The 26138-nt window shown below is 45.7% G+C and overlaps 1 protein-coding gene across 1 annotated transcript in view; it reads left to right on the top strand.

Annotated features, from left to right (window-relative positions):
• Positions 1–757: 757 nt before the first annotated feature.
• Positions 758–26138, top strand: part of ercc2 (excision repair cross-complementation group 2) — a 79536-nt gene continuing 54155 nt past the window's right edge. The window contains exons 1-7 of the mRNA XM_072274407.1: positions 758–784; positions 7291–7390; positions 14983–15060; positions 22200–22262; positions 23039–23152; positions 24148–24264; positions 25015–25131. Coding sequence (XP_072130508.1) covers positions 780–784; positions 7291–7390; positions 14983–15060; positions 22200–22262; positions 23039–23152; positions 24148–24264; positions 25015–25131 — 594 coding nt within the window. The 5' untranslated portion in view covers positions 758–779. The remainder of the gene's footprint in view (positions 785–7290; positions 7391–14982; positions 15061–22199; positions 22263–23038; positions 23153–24147; positions 24265–25014; positions 25132–26138) is intronic.

Raw genomic sequence — 26138 nt, 5'->3', positions numbered from 1 at the left:
AGATATGAAAGCTGAGAAGTACTGCACAAGGTCAGAATTCCTTGAAATGTTCAACATGGTGAAAAAAGCAACGGACTCAAGCTGCTGGAGGAACCTAGTGGGTCAGTTAGCACCTGTGGAGGGAAATACACAGTCGATGTTTCAGGCCGAGACCTTTCATCAGTTGTCTCTGTTGGGAAAAAAAAGCGTTTGGCACATTTGCCCTCACTGAGTACAAAAGATGAGATATCAAGTCTTTGGTGAGACCACACCTGGACTGTTAAGTGCAGTTCGAGTCGCCCAGCTGTAGGAAGGGTGGTATTAAGTTTGAGAGAATGCAGAAAAGATGCATATGGATGTTGCCAGGACTGGAGGACCTGAGTTAAATGGAGAGACTGGGATGCTTTACATCGAGCTCTTTGGGCATAGCAACCTGCCGCTATTACTCCAATATCCACCCATCTGCTCTGCTCATTGGCTCCACATTAACTACTTCTTACACCACCTGCCGGTGTACCAACCCCAGGGTCACTGCTGGTGGAGCTGGGCTGGGGGCTGCACTAACTGCACAACACAATCTTACCCATCTCCCCGAAACTGGGATTTCAATCAGGCTCTCGACGGTCCATTAACAGTACCTGGCTCCGTGTCGCGGCACTCGATTGCTACAGGCTGGAGAGTGAAGGCGGCTCGTATTGACGGACAGTTTGTTTAACCAATGCGATACGAGGTTTGTAGATGTCTGCCAATGATTGGTTTTTATGCCCTGCAGGGGCCGATACATTTGCAGAGCGGCGAGGATGAGGTGAGTACGGAGTATTATGGGCTGTCGGTAGCTGGAATTCCAAATCCCTTCAACCCCTCTCATTCCCCCACTGCTTTACACCCTGATACCCCAAATCCCTCCAATCCCCCTTATCCACTTTCTCACGTCCCGAGACCCCAACTCATTCCCAATTCGCCCTGACGGCCTCATCCCTCGAGATCCCAACCTATTCATAAATTCCTCGACACCCAATTCCCCTCATTCCACTCTGTCCCACACACCTGAGACCCCAACTCATTCCCAAATTCTTCCACACCCCCAATCCCCCTCATTCCACTCTATCCCACACACGAGACCCCAACTCCCTCCTCCACCCCAACTCATTCCCAAATTCTTCCACACCCCCAATCCCCCTCATTCCACTCTATCCCACCCACCTGAGACCCCAACTCCCTCCAATCCCTCCTCCACCCCAACTAATTCCCAAATTCCTCCAGTAACCTTCATTCCCCTCCATCCCCCACTATCCCACCTCCCCTGAGACCCTAAATCCCTCCATCCCACACTCCCAAAACCCCAGCATTCCATTTACTAAGGTCTATTGACATCTTCAAGCTTGCAAGAGCTGTTTTGAGTATATCCTGTCAACTTTCATGTCACTACTCCATCTGAGGTCCAGACATCAAGGTAGGCAGTCCCCAGGACTGTGTCCCTCTGACGGTATCTCTCTCTGTCCTCTCCTGCACCAGCTGTATGAATAGTCATAGAAAAGTACAGCACAGAAACATTTCAGCCCATCTAGTTCGCGACAAACCATTTAAACTGCCTGCTCCCATCGACCTGGATTGGGACCGTACCCCTATCCTAACCCTATCCAAACTTTTCTTAAATGTTGAAATCGAGTTCACATGCACCACTTGTGCTGGCAACTCATTCCACACTCCTCTGGGTGAAGAAGTTTACCCTCATGTTCCCCAGAAACTTTTTACTTTTTACATGGTCAAGTGGTTAAGGTGTTCGTCTAGTGATCTGAAGGTCGCTAGTTTGAGCTCAGCTGTGGCAGCGTGTTTGTGTCCTTGAGCAAGGCACTTAACCACACATTGCTCTAGTCTGCGCGAGGAGTGGCGCCCCACACAGACTTCCAATCTGCGCCTTGTAAGGCATGAAAATGCCCGACACAGGCCTCTCATGGTCTGAGTCGATGTTCCTTCCCCTTAACCCATGGCCTGGTGATGGGAGGAGAAGATGTGTTCGAGGACATTCTCAATCGGGTGGAGTGCACGATCCCCATCCTCACCTGTACTGAAGGGGAACTACATGCACGGGATAGAACCATAGAAACTACAGCACAGAAACAGGCCCTTTGGCCCTTCTTGGCTGTGCCGAACCATTTTCTGCCTAGTCCCACTGACCTGCACACGGACCATATCCCTCCATACACCTCCCATCCATGTATCTGTCCAATTTATTCTTAAATGTTAAAAAAGAACCCGCATTTACCACCTCATCTGGCAGCTCATTCCATACTCCCACCACTCTCTGTGTGAAGAAGCCCCCCCCCCTAATGTTCCCTTTAAACTTTTCCCCCCTCACCCTTAACCCATGTCCTCTGATTTTTTTCTCCCCTTGCTTCAGTGGAAAAAGCCTGCTTGCATTCACTCTATCTATACCCATCATAATTTTATATACCTCTATCAAATCTCCCCTCATTCTTCTATGCTCCAGGGAATAAAGTCCTAACCTATTCAACCTTTCTCTGTAACTGAGTTTCTCAAGTCCCGGCAACATCCTTGTAAACCTTCTCTGCACTCTTTTAACCTTATTTATATCCTTCCTGTAATTTGGTGACCAAAACTGAACACAATACTCCAGATTCGGCCTCACCAATGCCTTATGCAACCTCATCATAACATTCCAGCTCTTATACTCAATACTTTGATTAATAAAGGCCAATGTACCAAAAGCTCTCTTTACGACCCTATCTACCTGTGACAACACTTTTAGAGAATTTTGTATCTGTATTCCCAGATCCCTCTGTTCCACTACACTCCTCAGTGCCTTACCATTAACCCTGTATGTTCTACGTTGGTTTGTCCTTCCAACGTGCAATACCTCACACTTGTCAGTATTAAACTCCATCTGCCATTTTTCAGCCCATTTTTCCAGCTGGCCCAAGTCCCTCTGCAGGCTCTGAGAACCTTCCTCACTGTCTACTACACCTCCAATCTTTGTATCATCAGCAAACTTGCTGATCCAATTTACCACATTATCATCCAGATCATTGATATAGATGACAAATACAATGGACCCAGCACTGATCCCTGTGGCACACCACTAGTCACAGGCCTCCACTCAGAGAAGCAATTCTCTACCACCACTCTCTGGCTTCTTCCATCGAGCCAATGTCTAATCCAATTTACCACCTCTCCATGTATACCTAGCGACTGAATTTTCCTAACTAACCTCCCATGCGGGACCTTGTCAAAGGCCTTACTGAAGTCCATGTAGACAATATCCACTGCCTTCCCTTCATCCACTTTCCTGGTAACCTCCTCGAAAAACTCCAACAGATTGGTCAAATGTGACCTACCGCGCACAAAGCCATGTTGACTCTCCCTAATAAGCCCCTGTCTATCCAAATGCTTGTAGATTCTGTCTCTTAGTACTCCCTCCAATAACTTACCTACTACCGACGTTAAATTTACCGGCCTATAATTTCCCGGATTACTTTTCGATCCTTTTTTAAACAACGGAACAACATGAGCCACTCTCCAATCCTCCGGCACTTCACCCGTAGACAGCGACATTTTAAATATTTCTGCCAGGGCCCCCGCAATTTCAACACTAGTCTCCTTCAAGGTCCGAGGGAACACTCTGTCAGGTCCCGGGGATTTATCCACTTTAATTTTCCTCAAGACAGCAAGCACCTCCTCCTTTTCAATCTGTACAGTTTCCATGGTCTCACTACTTGATTCCCTCAATTCCATAGATTTCATGCCAGCTTCCTTAGTAAATACAGACGCAAAAAACCTATTTAAGATCTCCCCCATTTCCTTTGGTTCCGTACAAAGCCGACCACTCTGATCTTCAAGGGGACCAATTTTATCCCTTACAATCCTTTTGCTCTTAATATACTTGTAAAAACTCTTTGGATTATCCTTCATTTTGACTGCCTAGGCAACCTCATGTCTTCTTTTAGCCCTCCTGATTTCTTTCTTAAGTATTTTCTTGCACTTCTTATACTCCTCAAGCACCTGATTTACCCCCTGTTTTCTATACATTTCATACAACTCCCTCTTCTTCTTTATCAGAGTTGCAATATCCCTTGAGAACCAAGGTTCCTTATTCCTATTCAATTTGCCTTTAATCCTGACAGGAACATACAAACTCTGCACTCTCAAAATTTCCCCTTTGAAGGCTTCCCACCTAGCAATCACATCTTTGCCAGAGAACAACCTGTCCCAATCCACGCTTTTTAGATCCTTTCTCATTTCTTCAAATTTGGCCGCCTTCCAGTTCAGAACCTCAACCCTAGGACCAGATCTATCCTTGTCCATGATCAAATTGAAACTAATGGTGTTATGATCACTGGAACCAAAGTGCTCCCCTACACAGACTTCTGTCACTTGCCCTAATTCGTTTCCTAACAGGAGATCCAATATTGCATCCCCTCTAGTTGGTCCCTCTATATAGTGATTTAGAAAACTTTCCTGAACACATTTTACAAACTCTAAACCATCTAGACCCCTAACAGTATGGGAGTCCCAATCAATGTATGGAAAATTAAAATCCCCTACCACCACAACTTTATGTTTCCTGCAGTTGCCTGCTATCTCTCTGCAGATTTGCTCTTCCAAGTCTCGTTGACTATTGGGTGGTCTGTAATACAATCCCACTAATGTGGCCATACCTTTCCTGTTTCTCAGCTCCACCCATAAGGACTCAGTAGACAAGCCCTCTAAACTGTCCTGCCTGAGCACTGCTGTAATATTTTCCCTAACAAGCAATGTTACTCCCCCACCTTTCATTCCTCTGCCTCGACCACATCTGAAACATCAGAACCCTGGAATATTAAGCTGCCAGTTCTGCCCCTCCTGTAGCCAAGTTTCATTAATTGCTACAACATCATAATTCCACGTGTCAATCCACGCCCTCAACTCATCCGCCTTCCCCGCAATAGTCGTAGCATTGAAATATATACACCTCAGAAGATTTTTACCACCACTCACAACCTTTCTATCAGCGGATTTGCTTAAACTTTCAATATCATTTATTTTCACCCCAGCCACACTGTCAGCTCTGGCACTCTGGTTCCCATCCCCCTGCAAATCTAGTTTAAAGCCTCCCCAATAGCACTAACAAACCTCCCTGAAAGGATATTGGTCCCCCTGTGGTTCAAGTGTAACCCGTCTCTCTTGTACAAGTCCCAACTGCCCCAGAAGAGGTCCCAATGATCCTGAAATCTGAAACCCTGCCCCCTACACCAGTTCCTCAGCCACTTATTCCTCCTCCAGAGCATCCTATTCCTACCCTCACTGGCACCTAGCACAGGTAGCAATCCTGAGATTACCACCCTTGATGTCCTGCTTTTCAACTTCCTACCAAGCTCTCTATACTCACTGTCCAGGACCTCTTCACTCTTCCTTGCTATGTCATTGGTACCGACGTGCACCACAACATCTGGCTGGTCACCCTCCCACTTCAGAATGTCATGCAATCGATCAGAGACATCCTTGACCCTGGCACCTAGGAGGCAACAAACCATCCTGGATTCTCTGTCACGACCACAGAACCTTCTATCTGCACCTCTAACTATCGAGTCCCCTATCACTACCGCTCTCCTCTTTTCCCCCCTCCCATCTGCACTGCAGAGCCAGACTCAGTGCCAGAGATCCAGCTACTGCAGCTTGTCCCAGGTAAGTCATCCCCCCCAACAGTATCCAATGCGGTACACTTGTTGAGGGGAATGGCCACAGGGGAACCCTGCTCTGCCTGCCCTTTCCTCTTCCCTCGCCTGACAGTGACCCAATTTCCTGTCCTCTGCTCCTTTGGCGTAACTACCTCCCTGTAGCTACGATCTGTAATCTCCTCATTCTCCTGAATGATCTGCAGGTCATCCAGCTCCTGCTCCAGTTCCCTAACGCGGTTTGTCAGGAGCTGCAGCTGGATGCACTTCTTACAGGTGTCGTTGTCAGGGACACCGGAGGGCTCCCTGACTTCCCACATCCTGCAAGGGGAGCATTCCAACATCCTGCCTGGCATTCTCACTACGCTAGACAATCTGAACAAAAAACTTACCGGAACCTACCCCGGCCTCTGCCTGTTCTCGCCGAAGCCTGTTTGAGCCAAAGCTGCCCCACTCTGACTCAGTCCACTCCAACGATGGCTGCTGTATATGGTGGTCTGCTTTTTAAACCTTGGCGCGCTACGTCACGCGCCTGCGCAATGCAGACCCTTCTCCCCGAGCAGTTTTTAAAAAAAAACGACTTTTTCGACCCGAATTCTTCCGCTCACTTCTTCAGCTACTTGCTTCGACTTTATATTTGATAAAATAACTCTTGTGTGTTTTTAACATTTCTCTCACTGCGGGTTCATAGCGCAACCGCTTGCTTTGATATTGTTAAATTAAGAGAGGACAGAACGAGTAAGTCATGTCTGCTATTGCCTCATCGTTCTGATAGAGCACAAGCTCCAGAGAAGATGGACTAACAGGGAATCCAAAAGCCATCTCCTGGTAACAACATTTACAAGGATGTTGCTAGGATTTGAGGACGTTATCAGAATCAGGTTTAATATCACCTGCATATGTCGTGAATTTTGTTAACTTTGTGGTGATAGTACAATGCAATACATGGTATTAGAGAGGAAAAAAGTGTTAACGGTTAAATTAAAGAAGTAGTTCAAAAATAGAAATAACAAAGTAGTGAGGTAGTGTTCATGGATTCAATGTTCATTCAGAAATCTGATATTAGAGGGCAAGAAGTTGTTCCTGAATCAATGAGTGTGTGCCTTCAGGCTTCTCTACCTCCTTCCTGATGCTAGCAATGAGAAGACAACTTAACCTAGGTGATGGGGGTTCCTTACATGATTTTGGCATGGACTAGCTGGGCCAAAGGGCCCGTTGTTGTGCTGTACTTTTCTATGACTATGCAGAGACTCATTAAAATTTGTAAAGACAGAAGATCAGCTAGCCGATCTCAACCTCTTCAGCTGATGGGAGGTAGCAACATAGTTTCTCTGCACATAAAAGAGAGAGGTCCCAATGGAGGGATGAACAGTACAGCTAACGGTGTGGCTACAAAAATCACCACACATGCAGTGAAAACGTTAAAGAGCGACCCCAAGAACATGTTAATCATTGGTGCAGAGTCTGAGACACTGACTGTATTCCAGCAACTATTGAGTAATAGGCTGGTACTCCGAGACTTTGTGGTGGACTGGAAGTGAGGGATTAGGTCTTTTGAGGGTTTGACATTTCACGAGGCACAAGGATGGTTTTCAGCAGCTGTCTGACAATTTTTTTTTGCTCTGTTGTATTTGTTTAGGCTGAACATTGACGGATTGTTGGTGTACTTCCCCTATGATTACATCTACCCTGAGCAATACTCCTACATGCTGGAGCTGAAGAGAATCCTCGATGCCAAGGTGAGGAGGTGGGTGGGTTGAGGGTTGGCAGGGGGGTAAATGAAGATGGTGTTAAAGAAGGTGAGATTTGAGGGGGAGTATTGAGGTGGTGGAGGAACTGTTACACACACTGCCACTTCCTGCTTCTAGGGATCTATTTAATATCTGGTTTATAGGTTGGCTCCTGTCACTAACAGAATGTGGCATTTGATTCCCTAAAGCCTATAATTCAGAAACCTGTTCCATTCGTCAGCCTGATTGGAGTTCGTGTCTCCCTCACCCATTCACTCACTTCTGTTCAGTCGTCCTTCAAACTCCATCTTGAAAAGCTATTTAATTCCAGGTGGGGAAGAGTCCCAGATCTCCTTCACTCTCTGTCATGAACTATACCCTATTTTAGGAACCTGTCATCTTTTTCCAGCTTTCCCCACCAGAGCAAACTTGTCTTTTTCTATTGATCCATCGATGATTGAAACAGATCATCTCAGCCTTCTAAACTTCGAGAGTGTACGTAGAACAGAACAGCACAGGAAAAGACCCTTTGGCCCACAATGTTGTGCCAAACTAATTCATCTAATAATCAAATAGCCAACTAAACTCTTCTGCCTACGCAATGTCTATATCTTTCCATTTTCCTCATCAAGGACACGACCCACTCAGCCAATGCACTTTTCGTCCCTCTTCCCTCCGGGAGAAGGTTCAGGAGCTTGAAGACTCTTTCCAACTGTGATAAGACTGCTGAATGGATCCTGACCCGGATCTCAGCCATACTCTCAAAATATCCGGACCTGCCTCTCGGTTTTTTTGCACTACCTTACTTCCCATTTTTCTATTTTCTATTTATGATCTATAATTTAAATTCTTAATATTTACTAATTGTAACTATTTTTAATATTTAAAATTTGTAATCCAGGGAGTCTGAAGCGCAGATATCACTGTGATGATTGTACATTCTAGTACCAATTGTTTGGCGACAATAAAATATAAAGTATTTGTGTGCCTATGTAAACATCTCTTAAAAGTCTCAAATGTACTTGCCTCTAACACCACCTTAGTCAGGGCATTCCAGGCACTCACCACTCTCTGTGTAAAAGTCTTGCCCCTCACCTTACGTGCATGCCCTCTGGTATTAGACATTTCAACCCTTGGAGGAAGATACCGTTGGCAACTCTATCTATGCCTCTCATAATCTTATTAACCTCTATCAGATCTCTCCTCACCCTCCGTTGCTCTAGAGAAAACAACCAAAGTTTATCCAGCCTCTTGTGATTGCACATGCCACCTAATCCAGGCAGCATCCTGGTAGACCTCTTCTGCATCCTTCATATAGTGAGGTGATCAGTAATGTACACAGTACTCCAGACAACACACACAAAATGCTAGTGGAACGCAGCAGGCCAGGCAGCCTCTAGGAAGGAGTACAGTCGACGTTTCGGGTTGAGACCCTTCGTCAGGACCAATGGAAAAAAGAGATAGTAAGAGATTTGAAAGTGGGAGGGGGAGGGGGAGACCCGAAATGATTAGAGGAAATAGAAGAGCTAAGAGCTGGGAAGTTGATTGGCAAAAGGGATACAAGGCTGGAGAAGGGGGAGTATCATGGGACAGGAGGCCTTGGAAGAAAGAAAAAGGGGAGGGGAGCACCAGAGGAAGATGGAGAACAGGCAAGGAGTTATTGTGAGAGGGAAAGAGAGAAAAAATAAATAAATAAATTAGGGATGGGGTAAGAAGGGAAGGAGGGGCATTAACGGAAGTCAGAGAAATCAATATTCATGCCATCAGGTTGGAGGCTATCCAGACGGAATATAAGGTGTTGTTCCTCCAACCTGAGTGTGGCTTCATCTTTACAGTAGAGGAGGCCATGGATAGACGTATCAAAATGGGAATGGGATGTGGAATTAAAATGTGTGGCCACTGGGAGATTCTGCTTTCTCTGGCGGACAGAGCGTAGGTGTTCAGCGAAACGGTCTCCCAGCCTGCGTCGGGTCTCACCAATATATAGAAGGCCACACCGGGAGCACCGGACACAGTATATCACACCAGCAGACTCACAGGTGAAGTGTTGCCTCACCTGGAAGGACTGTCTCAGGCCCTGAAGGGTGGTGAGGGAGGAAATGTAAGGGCAGGTGTAGCACTTGTTCCGCTTACAAGAATAAGTGCCAGGAGGTAGATCGGTTGTGAGGAATGGGGGGGAGCGAATCAACAATGTAGTCACGTAGTGAGCGACCCCTGCGGAAAGCAGAAAGTGTGGCGGAGGCAAAGATGTGCTTGGTGGTGCGTTCCACCAGCATTTTGTGTGTGTTGCTTGAATTTCCAGCATTTGCAGATTTCCTCGTGTTTGCATTTTTAAACAATACTCCAGATATGGCCTAACTAGAGTTTTATAAACTTGCAACATAACTGGCTGAGTTTCAAACTCAGTGTCTTAATTAATAAAGGCAAGTATGCCATATGCCTTCTTAACCACCCTATCAACCAGTGTAGTCACTTTCAGAAACCCTTCAGGGGTTTTGCCCTTAACAGTGTTCTGTCTCTTTATATTTGACCTACCAAGGTGCAACACTTCACATTGGGCCAAGTTAAACTCCACCTGCCATTTCTCCTCAACTTCACTCCAACGCTGAATTCAATGGAATGTATAGACTCACTTTCAAGGACTCTTCATCTCATATTCTTGATATGTTTTGCTTATTTATTATTACTATTATTATTCTTTTGGTACTTGCACAGTTTGTTGTCTCTTGCACGGTTGTTTGTCCATCTTGTGTGGTCTTTCATTGACTTTATTGTGTTTCTCTGTATTTACTGTGAATACACACTAGAAAATGAATCTCATGGTTATATATGGTATAAGAGCAGAATGAGGCATTTGGCCCATCGAGTCAGCTCAGCCATTTCATCACAGCTGATCCATTCTCCCTCACTGCCCCAACCTCCTGCCTTCTTCCCGTATTCCTTCATGTCCTGACCAATCGAGAATCTATCAACCTCTGCCTTAAATATACCCAGTGACTTGGCCTCCCCAGCTGCCTGTGGAAACAAATTCCACAGACTCACCACTCTCTGGCTAAAGAAACTCATCCTCATCTCTGTTCTAAAAGGATGTCCCTCTATTCTAAGACTGTATCCTCTGGAGTTAGACTCTCCCACCACAGGAAACATCCTCCCCACCTCCACTCTATCAAGGCCTTTCACCATTCGATTGCTTTCAATGAGGGCACCCGTCATTCTTCTAAATTCCAGTGAACACAGGCTCAGGGCCGTCAAGCACTGTTCATATGACAAGCCATTCAAACCTGGAATTATTTTTGTGAACATCTTTTGAACCCTCTCAAGTTTCAGTACATCCTTTCTAAGATAAGGGGCCCAAATCTGCTCACAATCTTCCAAGTGAGGCCTCACCAGTGCTTTATAGAGTCTCAACATTACATCCTTGCTTTTATATTCTAGTCCTCTTGAAATGAATGCTAACATCACATTTGCCTTCCTCACCACAGTCTCGCCCTAAAAATTAACCTTTAGGGAATCCTGCACAAGGACTCCCAAGTCCCTTTAGATCTCAGTTTTTGGTATTTTCTCTCCATTTAGAAAATAGTCAAACCTTTTATTTCTTCTGCCAGAGTGCATGACCATACACTTCCCGACACTGTCTTCCATTTGTCACTTCTTTGCCCATTCTGCTAATCTGTCTAAATCTTTTTGTAGTCTCTCTGCTTCCTCAAAACTACCTGCCCCTCCTACCTATCTTCGTATCACCTGGAAACTTTGTAACAAAGCCATCAATTCCATCATCCAACTCATTAAAATAAAACATAAAACGATCGGTCCCAGCACAGAACCCCATGGAGCACCACTAGTCACCAGCAGCCAATCAGAAAAGGCTCCCTTTATTTCCACTCTGCCTCCTGCCAGTCAGCCACTCTTTTATCCCTGTAATACTGTGGGCCCATAGCTTGATAAGCAGCCTCATGTGTGGCACCTTGTCAAGTGCCTTCTGAAAATCCAAACACACGACATCAAACAATTTTCCTTTGTCTGTCGTGCTTGGTATTTCTTCAAAGAATTCCAACAGATTTGTCAGGCAAGATTTTCCCTTGAGGAAACCATGATGACCACGACCTATTTTATCATGTGCTACCAAGTACCCTGAAACCACATCCTTAACAATCGACTCTAACTTCTTCTCAACCACTGAGGTCAGACTAACTGACCCATAATTTCCTTTCTTCTGCCTTTCTCCCTTGAAGAGTGGAGTGACATTTGCAAATTTCCAATCTTCTGGAACCATTCCAGAATTTAGTGATTCTTGAAAGATCATTACTAATGCCTCCATTGTCTCTTCAGCCATCTCTTTCAGAACCCTGGAGTGTTCACCATCTGGTCCAGGTGACTTATCTACCTTCAGGTCTTTCAGTTTCCCAAGAACCTTCTCCCTAGTAATAGTAACTTCACACACTTGATGACCCCTGACACCTGGAACTTCCATCATACTGCTAGTGTCTTCCACAGTAAAGACTGATGCAAAATACTTATTCAATTTGTCCGTCGTTTCCTTGCCCCCATTATTACCTCAACAGTATAATTTTCCAGTGGTCTGATATCCACTCCTGGCTCTCTTTTTCATTTTATGTATCTGAAGAAGCTTTTGGTAGCCTCTTTAATATTATTGGCTAGCTTACTTTCGTATTGCATCTTATTCCATCACCTTCTTAATGACTTTAAGTTGCGTTCTGTTGGTATTTGAAAGCTTCTTAATCCTCTAACTTCCCACTAATTTTTGCTCTATTTTATGCCCTCCCTTTGACTTTTATGTTGGCTTTGGCTTCTCTTGTTAGCCATGGCTGTGTCATCTTTCCTTTAGAATACCTCTTCCTCTTTGAGATATATATACCCTGTGCCTTCCGAATTGTTTCCAGAAATTCCAGTCATTGCTGCTGTGCTGTCATCCCTGCCAGTGTTCTCTTCCAGTCAGTTCTGGCCAGCTCCTCTCTCATGCCTCTGTAAATCCCGTTATTCCACTGGAATACTGATATATCTGGCCTTAGCCTCTCCTTCTCAAATTTCAAATTTATAAGGAAGGATTGAATAGGTTAAGACTTTATTTCTTGGAACATAGAAGACTGAAAGGAAATTTGATACAGGTATATAAGATTTGGGGTTCAACCAAACAGGAACGTCATGATGTTCCAATGAAAGAAACCTCGATTTGAGCGAATGCTGTGTAAATACTGCCCTTGCACAACTATCTGTCAGTAAGAAATAACAGATGGTATACCACATAAAATTATAAAGTAAGTATATTTATCAACTTCAGCTTTATCAAACGGTTAATAGAAAAAAAAAGAAAAGAAAATAAAAGGACCCATTACAGTTGAAGCAGTCCAATGTGAGCACAACCGTTGGAGCTCATGCTGGTGTATTTAGCGTGTACCTCTTAACTCGCATGCTGGACCTATGGTCTGCATGAAAACACCTGCCAAACTCCCCTCTGAGACCATCTCGAGCAAACAGCTCTCTCTCAGGAGTACTGTCCTTCCTCCTTGGAGCCATTCACCTACACATAGCATTTTCTGCAACAGGGACTTTCCCTCCAACGACATTCTGTGGCATTTTCCCTTCTGTCCCGCTCCATGGCTCCCGCCAAAAGACCCCAAACCAGAATTCTATCTTCAGAAAACTGTTGGTAGGGGGGAAGAAGCTATTCCTGAATCGTTAAATATGTGCCTGTACCTCCTCCCTGATGGTAACAATGGGAAGAGAGCATATCCCTGGGTGATGGGGGTCCTTAATGATGGATGTCACCATTTTGAGGCATCGCTCCCTGAGGTGTCCTGGATACTGGATTCTCTTGCCTCTCTCAATAACCTGGGGTATATTCTCTGAGTCCCTGAGGTCTTATCTGCCTTAATGCCCTTTAAGCAACCCAACACTACCTCCTTCCGTACCTTAGAATGCCCTTGCATATCAATGCACCTTTGAATGTAATCACAGAGTTTGGATTTTTTTTTCTTTGGGATCTAACCCTGTAAGCTAGGCATCCATCTGGTGATAGATCCTTCCCGACATTAACAAATTAAAAAGATTCAAAGTACATTTATTATCAACATATGTGTGCAATATACAATCCTGAGGGTTCGCCTTCCTCACAGACAGCCATGAAACAATGAAAACCATGAGACCCATTCAAACCCCCAACACGCAAAGAAGAGAAAAAATAGCGCAAATGGCAAAAAAAATGAGCAAAAAACACACAATATAAAACACCAAACCACACAGTTATTAGAAGTATCCAGGAATGTTCAGTCCAGCTCAATTAAGCCTAATCCATTGGTGGTTGGCTTCCATCAAAGGACAATGAGTGATGATGATCATCATCACAAGCCTGGGAGGAAGATATGGAGATCCTGAGATGCCCAGTTGTCAAGATCCCCCTCTCGGCCTCACCAGTGTAGTCCAAAGGAAAGCTTAAGAAACGGTACGCTTGGCACCAGCTTGGCTGCAGAAGCCTCTGAAAAGATGTTCAATGACGTCCAGTTGCCTTAAGGGCTCCGCTCTGGATTTTCTGTCTGAGTTTACTCCGCAGCCTTCATCTCTCCCGAGGCTACCCACAGGGCAGTGGGGCTATTTACTCATAGCTGGGGGCCTGGTTCACGAGCACCAGGGGCTAGCGTGCTACGTGTAGGGGCCAGACTTCCTTCCCGTTCTCTGTAGTTCAGCCTGAGTCCGAAAGGAGTTCGGTTTCCGTGTGTCGCCAGCGAGGAGGCACTACATGAGGCTTGCTGATGGGGAGGCTATGTACTCACAGGGAAAGACTTACACATTCAACTCTCCTTTTCGCAAGACTGCTAGCCAATGGTGGAAGCACTACTCACTGTACTACCACACTAGATGCGTCACAACAGCCATTTTGACACCAGTGGTGTGTCTTCAGTATCTGCATATTAGCAGAATATGTTAAATTCACTGATGATAGGTCCTTAGACACCATGTTTATTTCAATTAAAATTTACTAGCAGAGCGTTGAAATGAATTTTGCACACAGACGAGTTTTAAAACTACTGTTAAAATCTCTGCTTAATTTCTGATCCTTAGGGTTCTTCCGGGAGTTAAAAATGGCAAGCAGGCTTAATTCCAATAATTCAGTTTATTTTCGAGTACAAACACACAAACTAAATAAACAGCTGAGAAACAATGCTAAGAGGAGAATTAACGCTGAAGGGTGCAAGACAAAGGTATAAATAAAAGATGGCACCTCTGAAAAATCTATTACTTTTATAGATAAGATAAAGAAAATTCCTTAGATAGGAATGAATTAGTTAATGGACTACATAATTATAATAATTACATCATGCAGGTAATGTGCTAATATTTAGGCAATGAAAAATGAGAAAAGTAATAAACCATTAGTTTAGCTGTTATTTTGCTTTCTGCCAGTGTGTCAAAAACATGAGTTTGTTAAAAAGTACAAATCTTATAAAAAGTAATATTTAAAAAATAACAGTGGTTTCCAACACCAGGTTATTGCAGGGTGGAATTTGTAATATTTGAAGGGCTTGTGCTGATGTTCGCTCTGTGTCCACTGATGTTCAAAGCTCGCTGCTCTTTCCTCTGTTTAGGGTCATGGTGTTTTGGAAATGCCGTCGGGCACAGGGAAGACCATATCACTGCTTTCACTGATTGTAGCTTATCAGATGGTGAGACACTGGTTTTATTTAATTTCACAGAGGGGAGAGGGAGGAGGGTTCCAGTGATCTGTGGGGGTGGCGGGCAAGCCATTTCAACCAATTCTCCTGTTAAGTATAACCAGGCCGCATATCTGAATGCTTCACGTAACAGCAAATCTCTTCTTGGACAGAAGCATTTTCCTGCGGTGAACATAACTGTTGAATTTAGTGTATAGAGGGTTAATAGAGAAATTTAGTGGATGTAGAGATTAGAGTGCGTGCTTGGAAATACCGTGTGCAAAGGCATCCATGGGTGGTTTGTGTGGGCGCAGATTGTGTGTACTGCAGCTAATTTGACAGGGACTTGGGCACCTAGTCAAAAATAAGTTGAAAATACGAGACAGGATTTCGGGAGGGCAGGTACTTAGAAAGCATAGTGAACAGAAACAACATTGGCAGGGGTGACAAGAACAGGAGTGCATCAGAAAGAGGCAGAATATATAAGAGTACACCAGAAAATTGAAAAATTGAAGACTCTTTCTATTGAATGATTGCAACATTCATCTCGGGTTAGGCAATTTGACAGCAGAAATAGAAATAGATGGGGATGAACAGTAGGTGCAAGGTGACCAAGGCGGAGAACTGAAAGGGTATCAGAATCGGAATCTGAAGCTTTATAAAACACTGGTGAGGCCTCACTTAGAGTATTGTAAGCAGTTTTGGCTCCTCCATCTAAGAAAGGAGAAGGTTCAAAGGAGGTACACAAAAATGATTCTGGGATTGAAAGGCTTATCATATGAAGAGCGTTTGATGGCTCTGGACCTGTACTTAGTAGAATTCAGAAGAATGGGGGCGGGAGGGGGTGACCTCATTGAAACCTATCAAATGTTGAAAGCTCTAAATAGAGTGGATGTGGAGAGGATGTTTCCTGTGGTGGAAGAGTCTAAGATCAGAGCTCACAGCCTCAAAATAGAGGGTTGTCCTCTTAGAACAAAGATGAATTTTTTTAACTAGAGAGCATAGTGATTCTGTGGAACTTGTTGCCATGGACAGCTGTGGAGGCCATGTCATTTGGGTATATTTAAGGCAGAGGTTGATAGGTTCTTGATTAATCAGGGCACAAAAGGATATGGAGAGAAGGCAGGAGATTGGGGCTGAGAGGGAAAATGAATCAGCCATGATGAAACGGTGGAAGACTTGATGGACCAAATAGCCTAATTCTGCTTCCATATGTAATGGTCTTGTGGAATAAGAATCAGAATCAGGTTTAATATCACCGACATATGTCATGAAATTTGTTGTCTTTATGGCTGCAGTACACTGCAATACATAATAATAGAGAGAAAAAATGTGAATTACAGTAAGTAAAAAGAATAGTGAATTAGTGTTCTTGGGTTCAATGTCCATTCAGAAATCTGATGGTGGAGGGAAAGAAGCTGTTCATGAAACATTGAATGTGTGTCTTCAGGCTCCTGTACCTCCTTCCTGATGGTAGCAGTGAGAAAAGGGCATGTCCTGGGAGATAGGGGTCCTTAATGGTGGACACCGCTGTGGTGAGACATCGCTCCTTGAAGATGTCCTGGATGCTGGGGAGGCCAGTACCCATGATGAAGCTGACTAAGTTTAGAAGTATTTGATATTTTCAGATGATGGGCAGGAAGGATGATGAGGTGGGACCAGTCCAGTAATAGAATATATGATTGTTGCACAGCCAAGGAATGATATTGGCTCAAGAGGTAGAGCAGCTGGATTCCAGAACAAGGACTTAAACTGCTGGGGTGGCAGGCCAAGCAGCATTTGTTTGGGGAGGAATAGTTGTTCATGTTTCGGGTCAAGACCCAACATTTATTTATTGTAGTGCAGCACAGAATAGGCCTGCCCAGCCCTTCAACTGCGCCACCATGCAACCCCCTAATCACGGGACTATATACAATGACCAATTAACTGACACGGTAGACTGTAACATCAGATCAGCGAGTTGCTGGTCTCCGCTTTCGTCGTTGCAGGAGTGATCTTACTCTCCCTCGATGGAGAAAGCGAGACTGTCTGGGTTATAGACTGTAGTTTTGATGGATTCTGGATCTAGGTCCCTTTGGGGGCTTTTGTTATTGCTTACATAGTGAGCGGAGTGGGGGCAGTCAGTGCTCTACTGGTGCAAGTTGGGGGGGGTTATGCTTTTGCTGCTGCTTGTGTGAAGGTTGGGGGGGTGGGGAGATTTCGGGGCTTCGATGTTTCTATCATTCATTCCACAGGGTTTCCTGTTTTGTGGATGCCTGTGAAGTGTACGAATTTCAGGTTGTATACTGTATACATTCTCTGATATTAAACGAACTTTTGAACCTACTAAGCAGTACGTCATTGGACTGCGGGCGGAAACCGGAGTACCCGGAGGAAACCCACGCATTTCCATAGGGAAGATGTACAGAGGCTCCTTACAAATGATGTCAGAATTGAACCACGGAGTCCCTAACTGAAATAGTGTCGCATTAAACGCCTCGCTACCGTAGCACCTGAGACATCAGGACTAGGAATGGAAAGGGAAGATGGCCAATACAAAGAGGAGAGTGGGAGGACTGAGACGTAAGACCATCAGATATAGGAGCAGAAGTGGGCCATTCGGCCCATTGAGCCTGCTCCCCACATTCAATCATGGGCTGATCCAATTCTTCCAGTCATCCCCACTCTACTGCTTTCACCCCATACCCTTTGATGCCCTGGCTAATCAAGAGCCTATCTATCTCTGCCTTAAATGCACCCAATGATTTGGCCTCCACAGCTGCTCGTGGCAACAAATTCCACAGATTTACCACCCTCTGACTAAAGTAATTTCTCTGCATCTCTGTTCTAAATGGGTGTCCTTCAATCCTGAGGTCGTGCCCTCTTGTCAGAGACTCCCCTACCATGGGAAATAACTTTGCCATATCTAATCTGTTCAGGCCTTTTAACATTTGGAATGTTTCTATGAGATCCCCCCCTTATTCTCCTGTACTCCAGGGAATACAGCTCAAGAGTTGCCAGACGTTCCTCATATGGTAACCCTTTCATTCCTGGAATTATTCTCGTGAATCTTCTCTGAGCCCTCTGTAATGTCAGTATATTGTTTCTAAAATAAGGAGCCCATAACTGCACATAATACTCCAAGTGTGGTCTCACGAGTGCCTCATAGAGCCTCAACATCACATCCCTGCTCTTATATTCTATACCTCTAGAAATGAATGCCAACATTGCATTTGCCTTCTTCACCAGTGAAGCAACCCAGAGGTTAATATTTAGGGTATCCTGCACAAGGACTCTCAAGTTCCTTTGCATCTCTGCATTTTGAATTCTCTCCCCATCTAAATAATAGTCTGCTGGTTTATTTCTTCCAACAAAGTGCATGACCATACATTTTCCAACATTGTATTTCATTTACCACTTCTTTGCCAATTCCCCTAAACTATTCAAGTCTCCCTGCAGGCTACCTGTTTCCTCAACACTACCCGCTCCTCCACCTATCTTTGTATCATCAGCAAATTTAGGCACAAATCCATTAATCCCAAGTCCAAATCATTGACATATGTCGTAAAAAGCAGCGGTCCCAACACCAACCCCTGTGGAGCTCCACTGGTAACTGGCAGGCAGCCAGAATAGGATCCCTTTAGTAATTCCTCCATCTCCGCCGCATCTGCTCTCAGGATGAGGCTTTTCATTCTAGGACGAGGGAGATGTCTTCCTTTTTTAAAGAAAGGGGCTTCCCTTCCTCCACTATCAACTCTGCTCTTAAAAGCATCTCCCCCATTTCATGCACATCTGCTCTCACTCCATCCTCCCGCCACCCCACTAGGAATAGGGTTCCCCTGGTCCTCACCTACCACCCCACCAGCTTCCGGGTCCAACATATTATTCTCCGTAACTTCTGCCACCTCCAACGGGATCCCACCACTAAGCACATCTTTCCCTCCCCTCCCCTCTGCATTCCACAGGGATCGCTCCCTACGCAACTCCCTTGTCCATTCGTCCCCCCATCCCTCCCCACTGATCTCCCTCCTGGCACCCTGGCACTTATCCGTGTAAGCGGAACAAGTGCTACACATGCCCTTACACTTCCTCCCTTACCACCATTCAGGGCCCCAAACAGTCCTTCCAGGTGATGCAACATTTCACCTGTGAGTCGGCTGGGGTGATATACTGCGTCCGGTGCTCCCGATGTGGCCTTTTATATATTGGCGAGACCCGACGCAGACTGGGAGACTGCTTTGCTGTACATCTACCCTCTGTCCGCCAGAGAAAGCAGGATCTCCCAGTGGCCACACATTTTAATTCCACATCCCATTCCCATTCTGACATGTCTCCACGGCCTCCTCTACTGTAAGGATGAAGCCACACTCAGGTTGGAGGAACACCTTATATTCTGTCTGGGTAGCCTCCAACCTGATGGCATGAACATCGACTTCTCTAACTTCCGCTAATGCCCCACCTCCCCCTCGTACCCCATCTATTACTTATTTTTATACACACATTCTTTCTCTCACTCTCCTTTTTCTCCCTCTGTCCCTCTGAATATACCCCTTGCCCATCCTCTGGGTCCCCCCCCCCCCGCCTTGTCTTTCTGGACCTCCTGTCCCATGATCCTCTCGTATCCCTTTTGCCTATCACCTGTCCAGCTGTTGGCTCCATCCCTCCCCCTCCTGTCTTCTCCTATCATTTTGGATCTCCCTCTCCCCCTCCAACTTTCAAGTCCCTTACTCACTCTTCCTTCAGTTAGACCTGACGAAGGGTCTCGGCCTGAAACGTCGACTGCACCTCTTCCTAGAGATGCTGCCTGGCCTGCTGCGTTCACCAGCAACTTTTATGTGTGTTGCTAGGATCCCTTTATTCCCACTCTCTGTTTTCTGCCGGTCAGCCAATGCTCCACCCATGCAAGTAACTTCCCTGTAATTCCATGCGCTCTTATCTTGCTAAGCAGCCTCATGTGTGGCACCTTGTCAAAGGACTTTTGAAAATCCTAGTATAGCACATCTACTGCATCTCTTTTATCTACCCTGCTTGAAATTTCCTCAAAAAAATTGCAGTAGGTTAGTCAGGCAGAATTTCTCTTTCAGGAAACCATGCTGGCTTGGGCCTATCTTGTTATGTGGCTCCAGGTACTCCGTAATCTCATCCCTAACAATTGATTCCAACAACTTCCCAATGAGGTTAACAGGTCTATAGTTTCCTTTCTGCTGCCTCCCATCCTTCTTAAATAGCGGAGTAACATTTGCAACTTCCCAGTCATCCAGTACAATGTCAGAATCTATCAGTTCTTGAAAGATCATTGTTAATGCCTGTGCAATCTCTCCAGCTACTTCCTTCAGAGCCAGAGGGTGCATTCCATCAGGTCCAGGAGATTTATCCACCCTCAGACCATTAAGCTTTCTGAGCACCTTCTCAGTCGTAATTTTCACTGCACATACTTCTCTTCCCTAACACTCTTGAGTGTCTGGTATACTGCAGATGTCTTCGACTGTGAAGACTGATGCAAAACACGCACTCAGTTCCTTTGCCATCTCTGCATCTCTCATTACAATATCTGGCAGGGCTGGTAGGTGAATTATGGACTGGAGAGGGGTAAAGGTTTATCCAGGGCTGGTGAAGGCCGGTGGGGAGAGGGAAGGTAAAGGTGCAGCTGGAGACCAGAGAGTGATAAGCGAGAACAGAAAGGTTAGGAGTGCTGGAATATGTTGAAAGTTCAAAGTATATTTATTATCAATGAATGTATACATTATACAACCTTGAGATTCTTCTCCCACAGGCAGCCTCGAAACAAAGAAACCCAAAAGCACCCATAAAAAAGACCGTCAAACAGCCAGTGCGCAGAAAAAATAACAAATCATGCAAACAATAAACACATGCAAATAGTATTCTGAACTGAAGTCCACAGAAAGTATGTCCCCAGACACTTAGTTCAGCATAGAGCCAAGCAGCGAGCTGATCCGCCCCTTCTCTCACCTTGGGCCCTGAAATTCTGACCTTTTCAATCTGGCCCAGTGCCTAAATCACCCAAGCATCGGGTTTAGTCACTGAGGTATACTCTGGGTCTGGGGCCTGGAACCTGCCGCTATGATTTGGCCCGGCACTTAAATCGATCAAAGCTCAGGTTCTTGCTCAATCTTGGTGACAGGCCCACTGCCCCGCCTCGGCTCTGCTACATTGAATTGCCTCCAAGTCCAATGGGAAGTTACAGGCATGCAATTAATATTTAGCAGAAAAAAAGAGTGATTAACAAAGTATTTAGTTGTTTTCCTTGTTTCATTGGCCACCAGGCAGAGATAGCCGAAATTCACCAGTGCCATCTTAAACCAGAAGTAAGGAAGGTGATAATGGCAACCATTTCCAGAATTCATTTGATAAGGTGCATGCAAGATTCTAAGAGAGATAAATAGGGTGGTTGCTGCGAAAATGGTTTCTCTAGTTGGGGTTACCTAGAAGTAGCAGTTTCATTCCAGTATAAGGAGTTACCAATTTCAGAAAGGAGTGAGGAGGAATGTCCCGTCTCACACAAATGTTTGCAATTCCTTCCCCTCAGAAAGCTGGAAAATCAGGTTTGTTGCAAACATTGACTGGCAGGTATTTGAACAACAAATATGGGGAGAACAGAGGAGAGAGCTTGAGGTCAAGGCAGGATCAGCTCGTGCCTTACTGACTGATATAACAGGTTTGATACAACAGGGTGTTCGGGTTTCTTCCCACAGTCCAAAGACATACCAGTTCGTAGGTTAACTGGTCACTGTAAATTGTCCTGTGATGAGGCTAGGATTAAATCAGGGGATTGCTGAGTGTTGTGGCTCAAAGGCTCGGAAGGGACTAATCTGCATTGTATGTCAATGAGTAAATAAATAGTTGTACGCACAATATGTGTGGAAGCTGTCTGTGTGTAGTATGCCAAGGATATGCATCGTACATATAAATACAGATTCATAGATTTTTGAGATACTATTGATCCCATGTCCAGTTTCTGATCCCTTATGGGGAATGTCCAGTTTGAATGCACGTACTCCACTGGCTCTGCACCTGGTTTGACTTCACAACTGCCCCTGTAGCCTCAGAGTGCTCTGGGGTAGCCTGCTCTACTTGTCATATCCCACCCTTGTAACCTGAGTCCGTAATATCTCTCCTTCTCACTTGGGCTGTTCCCCACTTTGTCTCTCCAGACATATCCTGCTGAAGTGACAAAGCTGATCTATTGTTCACGGACAGTTCCTGAGATCGAAAAGGTAAGAAAATAGTAAAATTCTTGGATTTTAACAAGTACATCATTGAGTAACTGCAAGAAAGGTCTCGGCCCAAAACGTCGATCTGTTCATTTCCACAGATGCTGCCTGACCTGCTGAGTTCCTCCAGCATTTGTGTGTCTTACTCTGGATTTCCAGCATCTGCAGACTGTGTTTACAAGAACTCCCTGTCACCTTGGACATTGACATTCTGAATCTTGTATCATTTATAAAAAAAATTCAGTGTTTCAGTTTTTTTAACAGAATGGATAATCTTCCACCTTGTACTTAATTTGCCACATCATTGCCCACTTAATTAATTTGTACTGTATCCTCCTCTTCACATCTCATCATCATTCCCACTCAGTTTTCCACCGTCAGCAAACTTCTGGCGCACAGTAGCGTAGAGGTTCAATTCCCGCCACTGCCTGGAAGGAGCTTGTACTTTCAACCCTTGACAGCAAGGGTTTCCTCTGGGCAGTCCAGTCCAAAGATGTGCCGGTTTATGGGTTAATTGTTCATTGTAAGCTGCCCTGTGAATAGGCTAAGGTTAAATCAGGCGACTGCTGGGTGGCGTGGCTCGAAGGGCCAGAAGGACCTATTCTGTTCTGTACCTCAATAGATAAATTGAAACTATTACCAGTCCGGAATCCACTCTAGTATATCCACTGCCACTCTAAATGCTCTAACCTAGTTTGTCCATTTTTTTCCTTTCCCATCCTTTCCTCCTTGGTCCCTCTCTCTCTACCCTGTCGTTGGCCGTACCTCCCCACTGTCAGGTTATTGAGGAACTTCGCAAGTTGCTGGAGTATTATGAGAAACAAACTGGTGAAAAGAAACAGTTTCTGGCACTGGCACTCAGCTCCAGGAAGAACCTCTGCATCCATCCAGAGGTGGGTCTTTCAGAGCAGTGCTGAGCTCTACACCAGGATGCTTTGGCTCCTTTGGAGAGTCACGTGGAGAGGAGGCTGTCAGAAGGGGCCGGGCTGGGTTGTGGGGGGAGGAGACCATTGACCAGCACAGTCAGAGATGGGCAGTCTGAAGTGGTCAGTGATGGACAGGCTGGGCTAGGTGGTCAGTTACGGGTGGACAGGGTGAGGTGGTTAGTGTCATGAGGACAGGGTGAGACGGTCAGTTATGGATGGACAGGGCGAGGCAGTAAGTGATGGGTGGACAGGGCGAGGCAGTAAGTGATGGGTGGACAGGGCAAGACAATCAGTTACGGATGGACAGGGCGAGGTGGTCAGTTACAGGAGGACAGGGCAAGACAGTCATTTACAGGCAGACAGGGCAAGGCAGTCAGTTACGGACAGACAGTGCGAGGCAGTCAGTGACGGGTGGACAGGGCGAGGCAGTCAGTGACGGGTGGACAGGGCGAGACGGTCGGTTATGGGTGGACAGGGCGAGGCGGTTAGTGATGGGTGGACGGGGCGAGACAGTCAGTTACGGGTGGATGGGGCGAGGCGGTCAGTGACGGGTGCACAGGGCGAGACTGTCAGTGACGGGTTGACAGGGCAAGATGGTCAGTGACGGGTGACAGAGTGAGATGGTCAGTGTCATGAGGACAAGGCGAGACGATCAGTTATGGGTGGACAGGGCGAAGTGGTCAGTGACGGGCAGCAGGGCGAGGCGGTCCGTGACAGGCGGACTGGGCGAGGCGGTCAATGACGGGTGGAAAGGCCGATGCGGACAGTGACGGGTGGACAGGGCTAGGCAGTCAGTGATGGACGCACAAGATAAGGCAGTCAGTGACAGGCAGACAAGCTCTGGTGGTCAGTGACAGATAGACAAGGGACAAGGTGTCAGCTAAGTTTTCTGGAAGTGGTTGTTTGCTTTTTTGGTCTTGAATTTGAATTATTTTGGCCTTTTGTTTCTCTGCTCTGCACAGGCCAGTGCCCAGCGCTTTGGGAAGGAAGTGGACGGGAAGTGTCATAGTCTGACTGCATCACATGTCAGGGTGCAGCACTCCAGCAACCCCAACGTGCCCATCTGCCGCTTCTACGAGGTGCAGTCACCAACTCATTCACACACAATGTGTATTTTTGCCACGTGACCCTATGTCCTGGTCTGTGTTGTCCCCGTGACAGCGGGATTGGTGAATTTAGAGGGACGTTCCCACTGAGGACACATTGTCCCTTTAGCTCCGAGGGTCAAAACTGAGAAGAGTGGGGTTATTCCCACCAGTGTTTTCAGCAGGGAGTTGGGTGGGGATGTGATGTGCATCTGCAGGGCTCTGGGTAAAGGTCAGGGTTAAGGGTAGGGATTCTGGGCAGTACACTGGTGTGGCTAGTAAAACCCAGATTTAACCCTGACTATGAGTACTGGGATATTGTCTGTGTGTAGATTGCACATTCTCTTTGGTTCTCCCGGGTGCCCCAATTTCCTCCCATATCCCAAAAATGTTCCTTGGCTCGGAACGTGGACTGTAACTCTTCCCAGAGATGCTGCCTGGCCTGCTGCATTCACCAGCAACTTTGATATGTGTTGCTTGAATTTCCAGCATCTGCAGAATTCCTCGTGTTTGCCCCTGTAAATTGGCTCTAGTGTGTGGGTGATGTGAAATCTGGGGGTGGTGGGGGAATAAAGAGGTTAGTGCGGGGTTAATGTGAACAGGTGGTTGATGATCGGCACAGTTCTGGTGGGCCAAAGAGTCTGTTTCTGTGAATAGGTCCCTTTCCAGAAGCTGGAATGAGATCACTGGGCTGAATGGCCTCCTGCGCCTGAGATTGAGTAACGGGGACTTGGTTTCTTTCAGGAGTTTGATGATCACGGGAAACAAGAGCCCCTTTCCTCTGGCGTTTATAATCTAGATGACCTGAAAGTTTATGGGCGACAGAAGGGCTGGTGCCCCTATTTCCTGGCTCGATATTCCGTAAGCAAATTCTAGTTTTAACAAATCCTGTGTCTGTCAGGCTGAAGGGAACTGTTCTGCTGGCTAAGTATTCACATATGTATCTTAAAGCATTGTTTGCTAAGCATGATCCCAGCCTTACAGGTTTGCACTGCTAAACTGGACTCATCCCCTAGTTTACAAGTTGCTCTTGTCTCAAAAAAGTTCAAAGTAATTGGAAATACATGTATGTCACCATATACTGTTCTCACGTACCCCGTGACGGGTTAAAGAACCAGCAGAAATGGAAAACACTTTGGAGTCCAGTATTGCTACTAACTAATATTATTTATTAGTAACTACGCAATACAGTAATATAAAATCAAATATATAAAACAGGTTAGCAATGACTATATATACATGTGTGTGTGGAAATATATGAAAATCAAGCTTCTTCAAGTCTAGGGGTAAATAGATACAGTCTCACGATGATGAGTAAAGTTCAGTTCAGTTCGTGGTATTGAGTTGAGTGGTGATGGAGAGAGAGAAAGAGATTTGAGTCTTCAGGTGAGCTGATGCCATTGATCTTCCCGTAGTCCTCCGAAATCCTTTAGAAGTCACCGACTGTGACCACAACAAAGGGGACCATTCTTCTGTGGTAGAATTATCAACCCAGGTGAGGGTTGGACACATAAATAACTCCCCACCGGTCCCGCCCTTTTCACACCGTGAGAGCCACTGATCGATCCTCCAAAACCCACTTTTTCTGTGGGCACAACGAAGCTCATTCAGTGTCCAAAACCATGTATCTCCAGGTCTATCATCTGACCTTCTATTTATCTCCCCATGCTGAATACCAGTTGTCTCTCAAACAGCTCCTCCCTTCCCTCTCTAAGAATTTCCAAGCAGGCAGCATCCTTGTAGAAAGTATAAACATGCTGTGAGCAGTCTCAGTGTCAGTGTCAGTGTCTCTGTCTGTCTGTCTGTCTCTCTCTCTCTCTCTCTCTTTCTCTCTTTCTCTCTTTCTCTTTTCAAAAGCACAGTTCATG

The sequence above is a fragment of the Mobula birostris genome, chromosome 12, assembly GCF_030028105.1.
Source record: "Mobula birostris isolate sMobBir1 chromosome 12, sMobBir1.hap1, whole genome shotgun sequence".
Classification (NCBI taxonomy): Eukaryota; Metazoa; Chordata; class Chondrichthyes; order Myliobatiformes; family Myliobatidae; genus Mobula; species Mobula birostris.
Note: the sequence above shows the minus strand (reverse complement) of the source record. Positions and strands in the feature narration are given on the sequence as shown.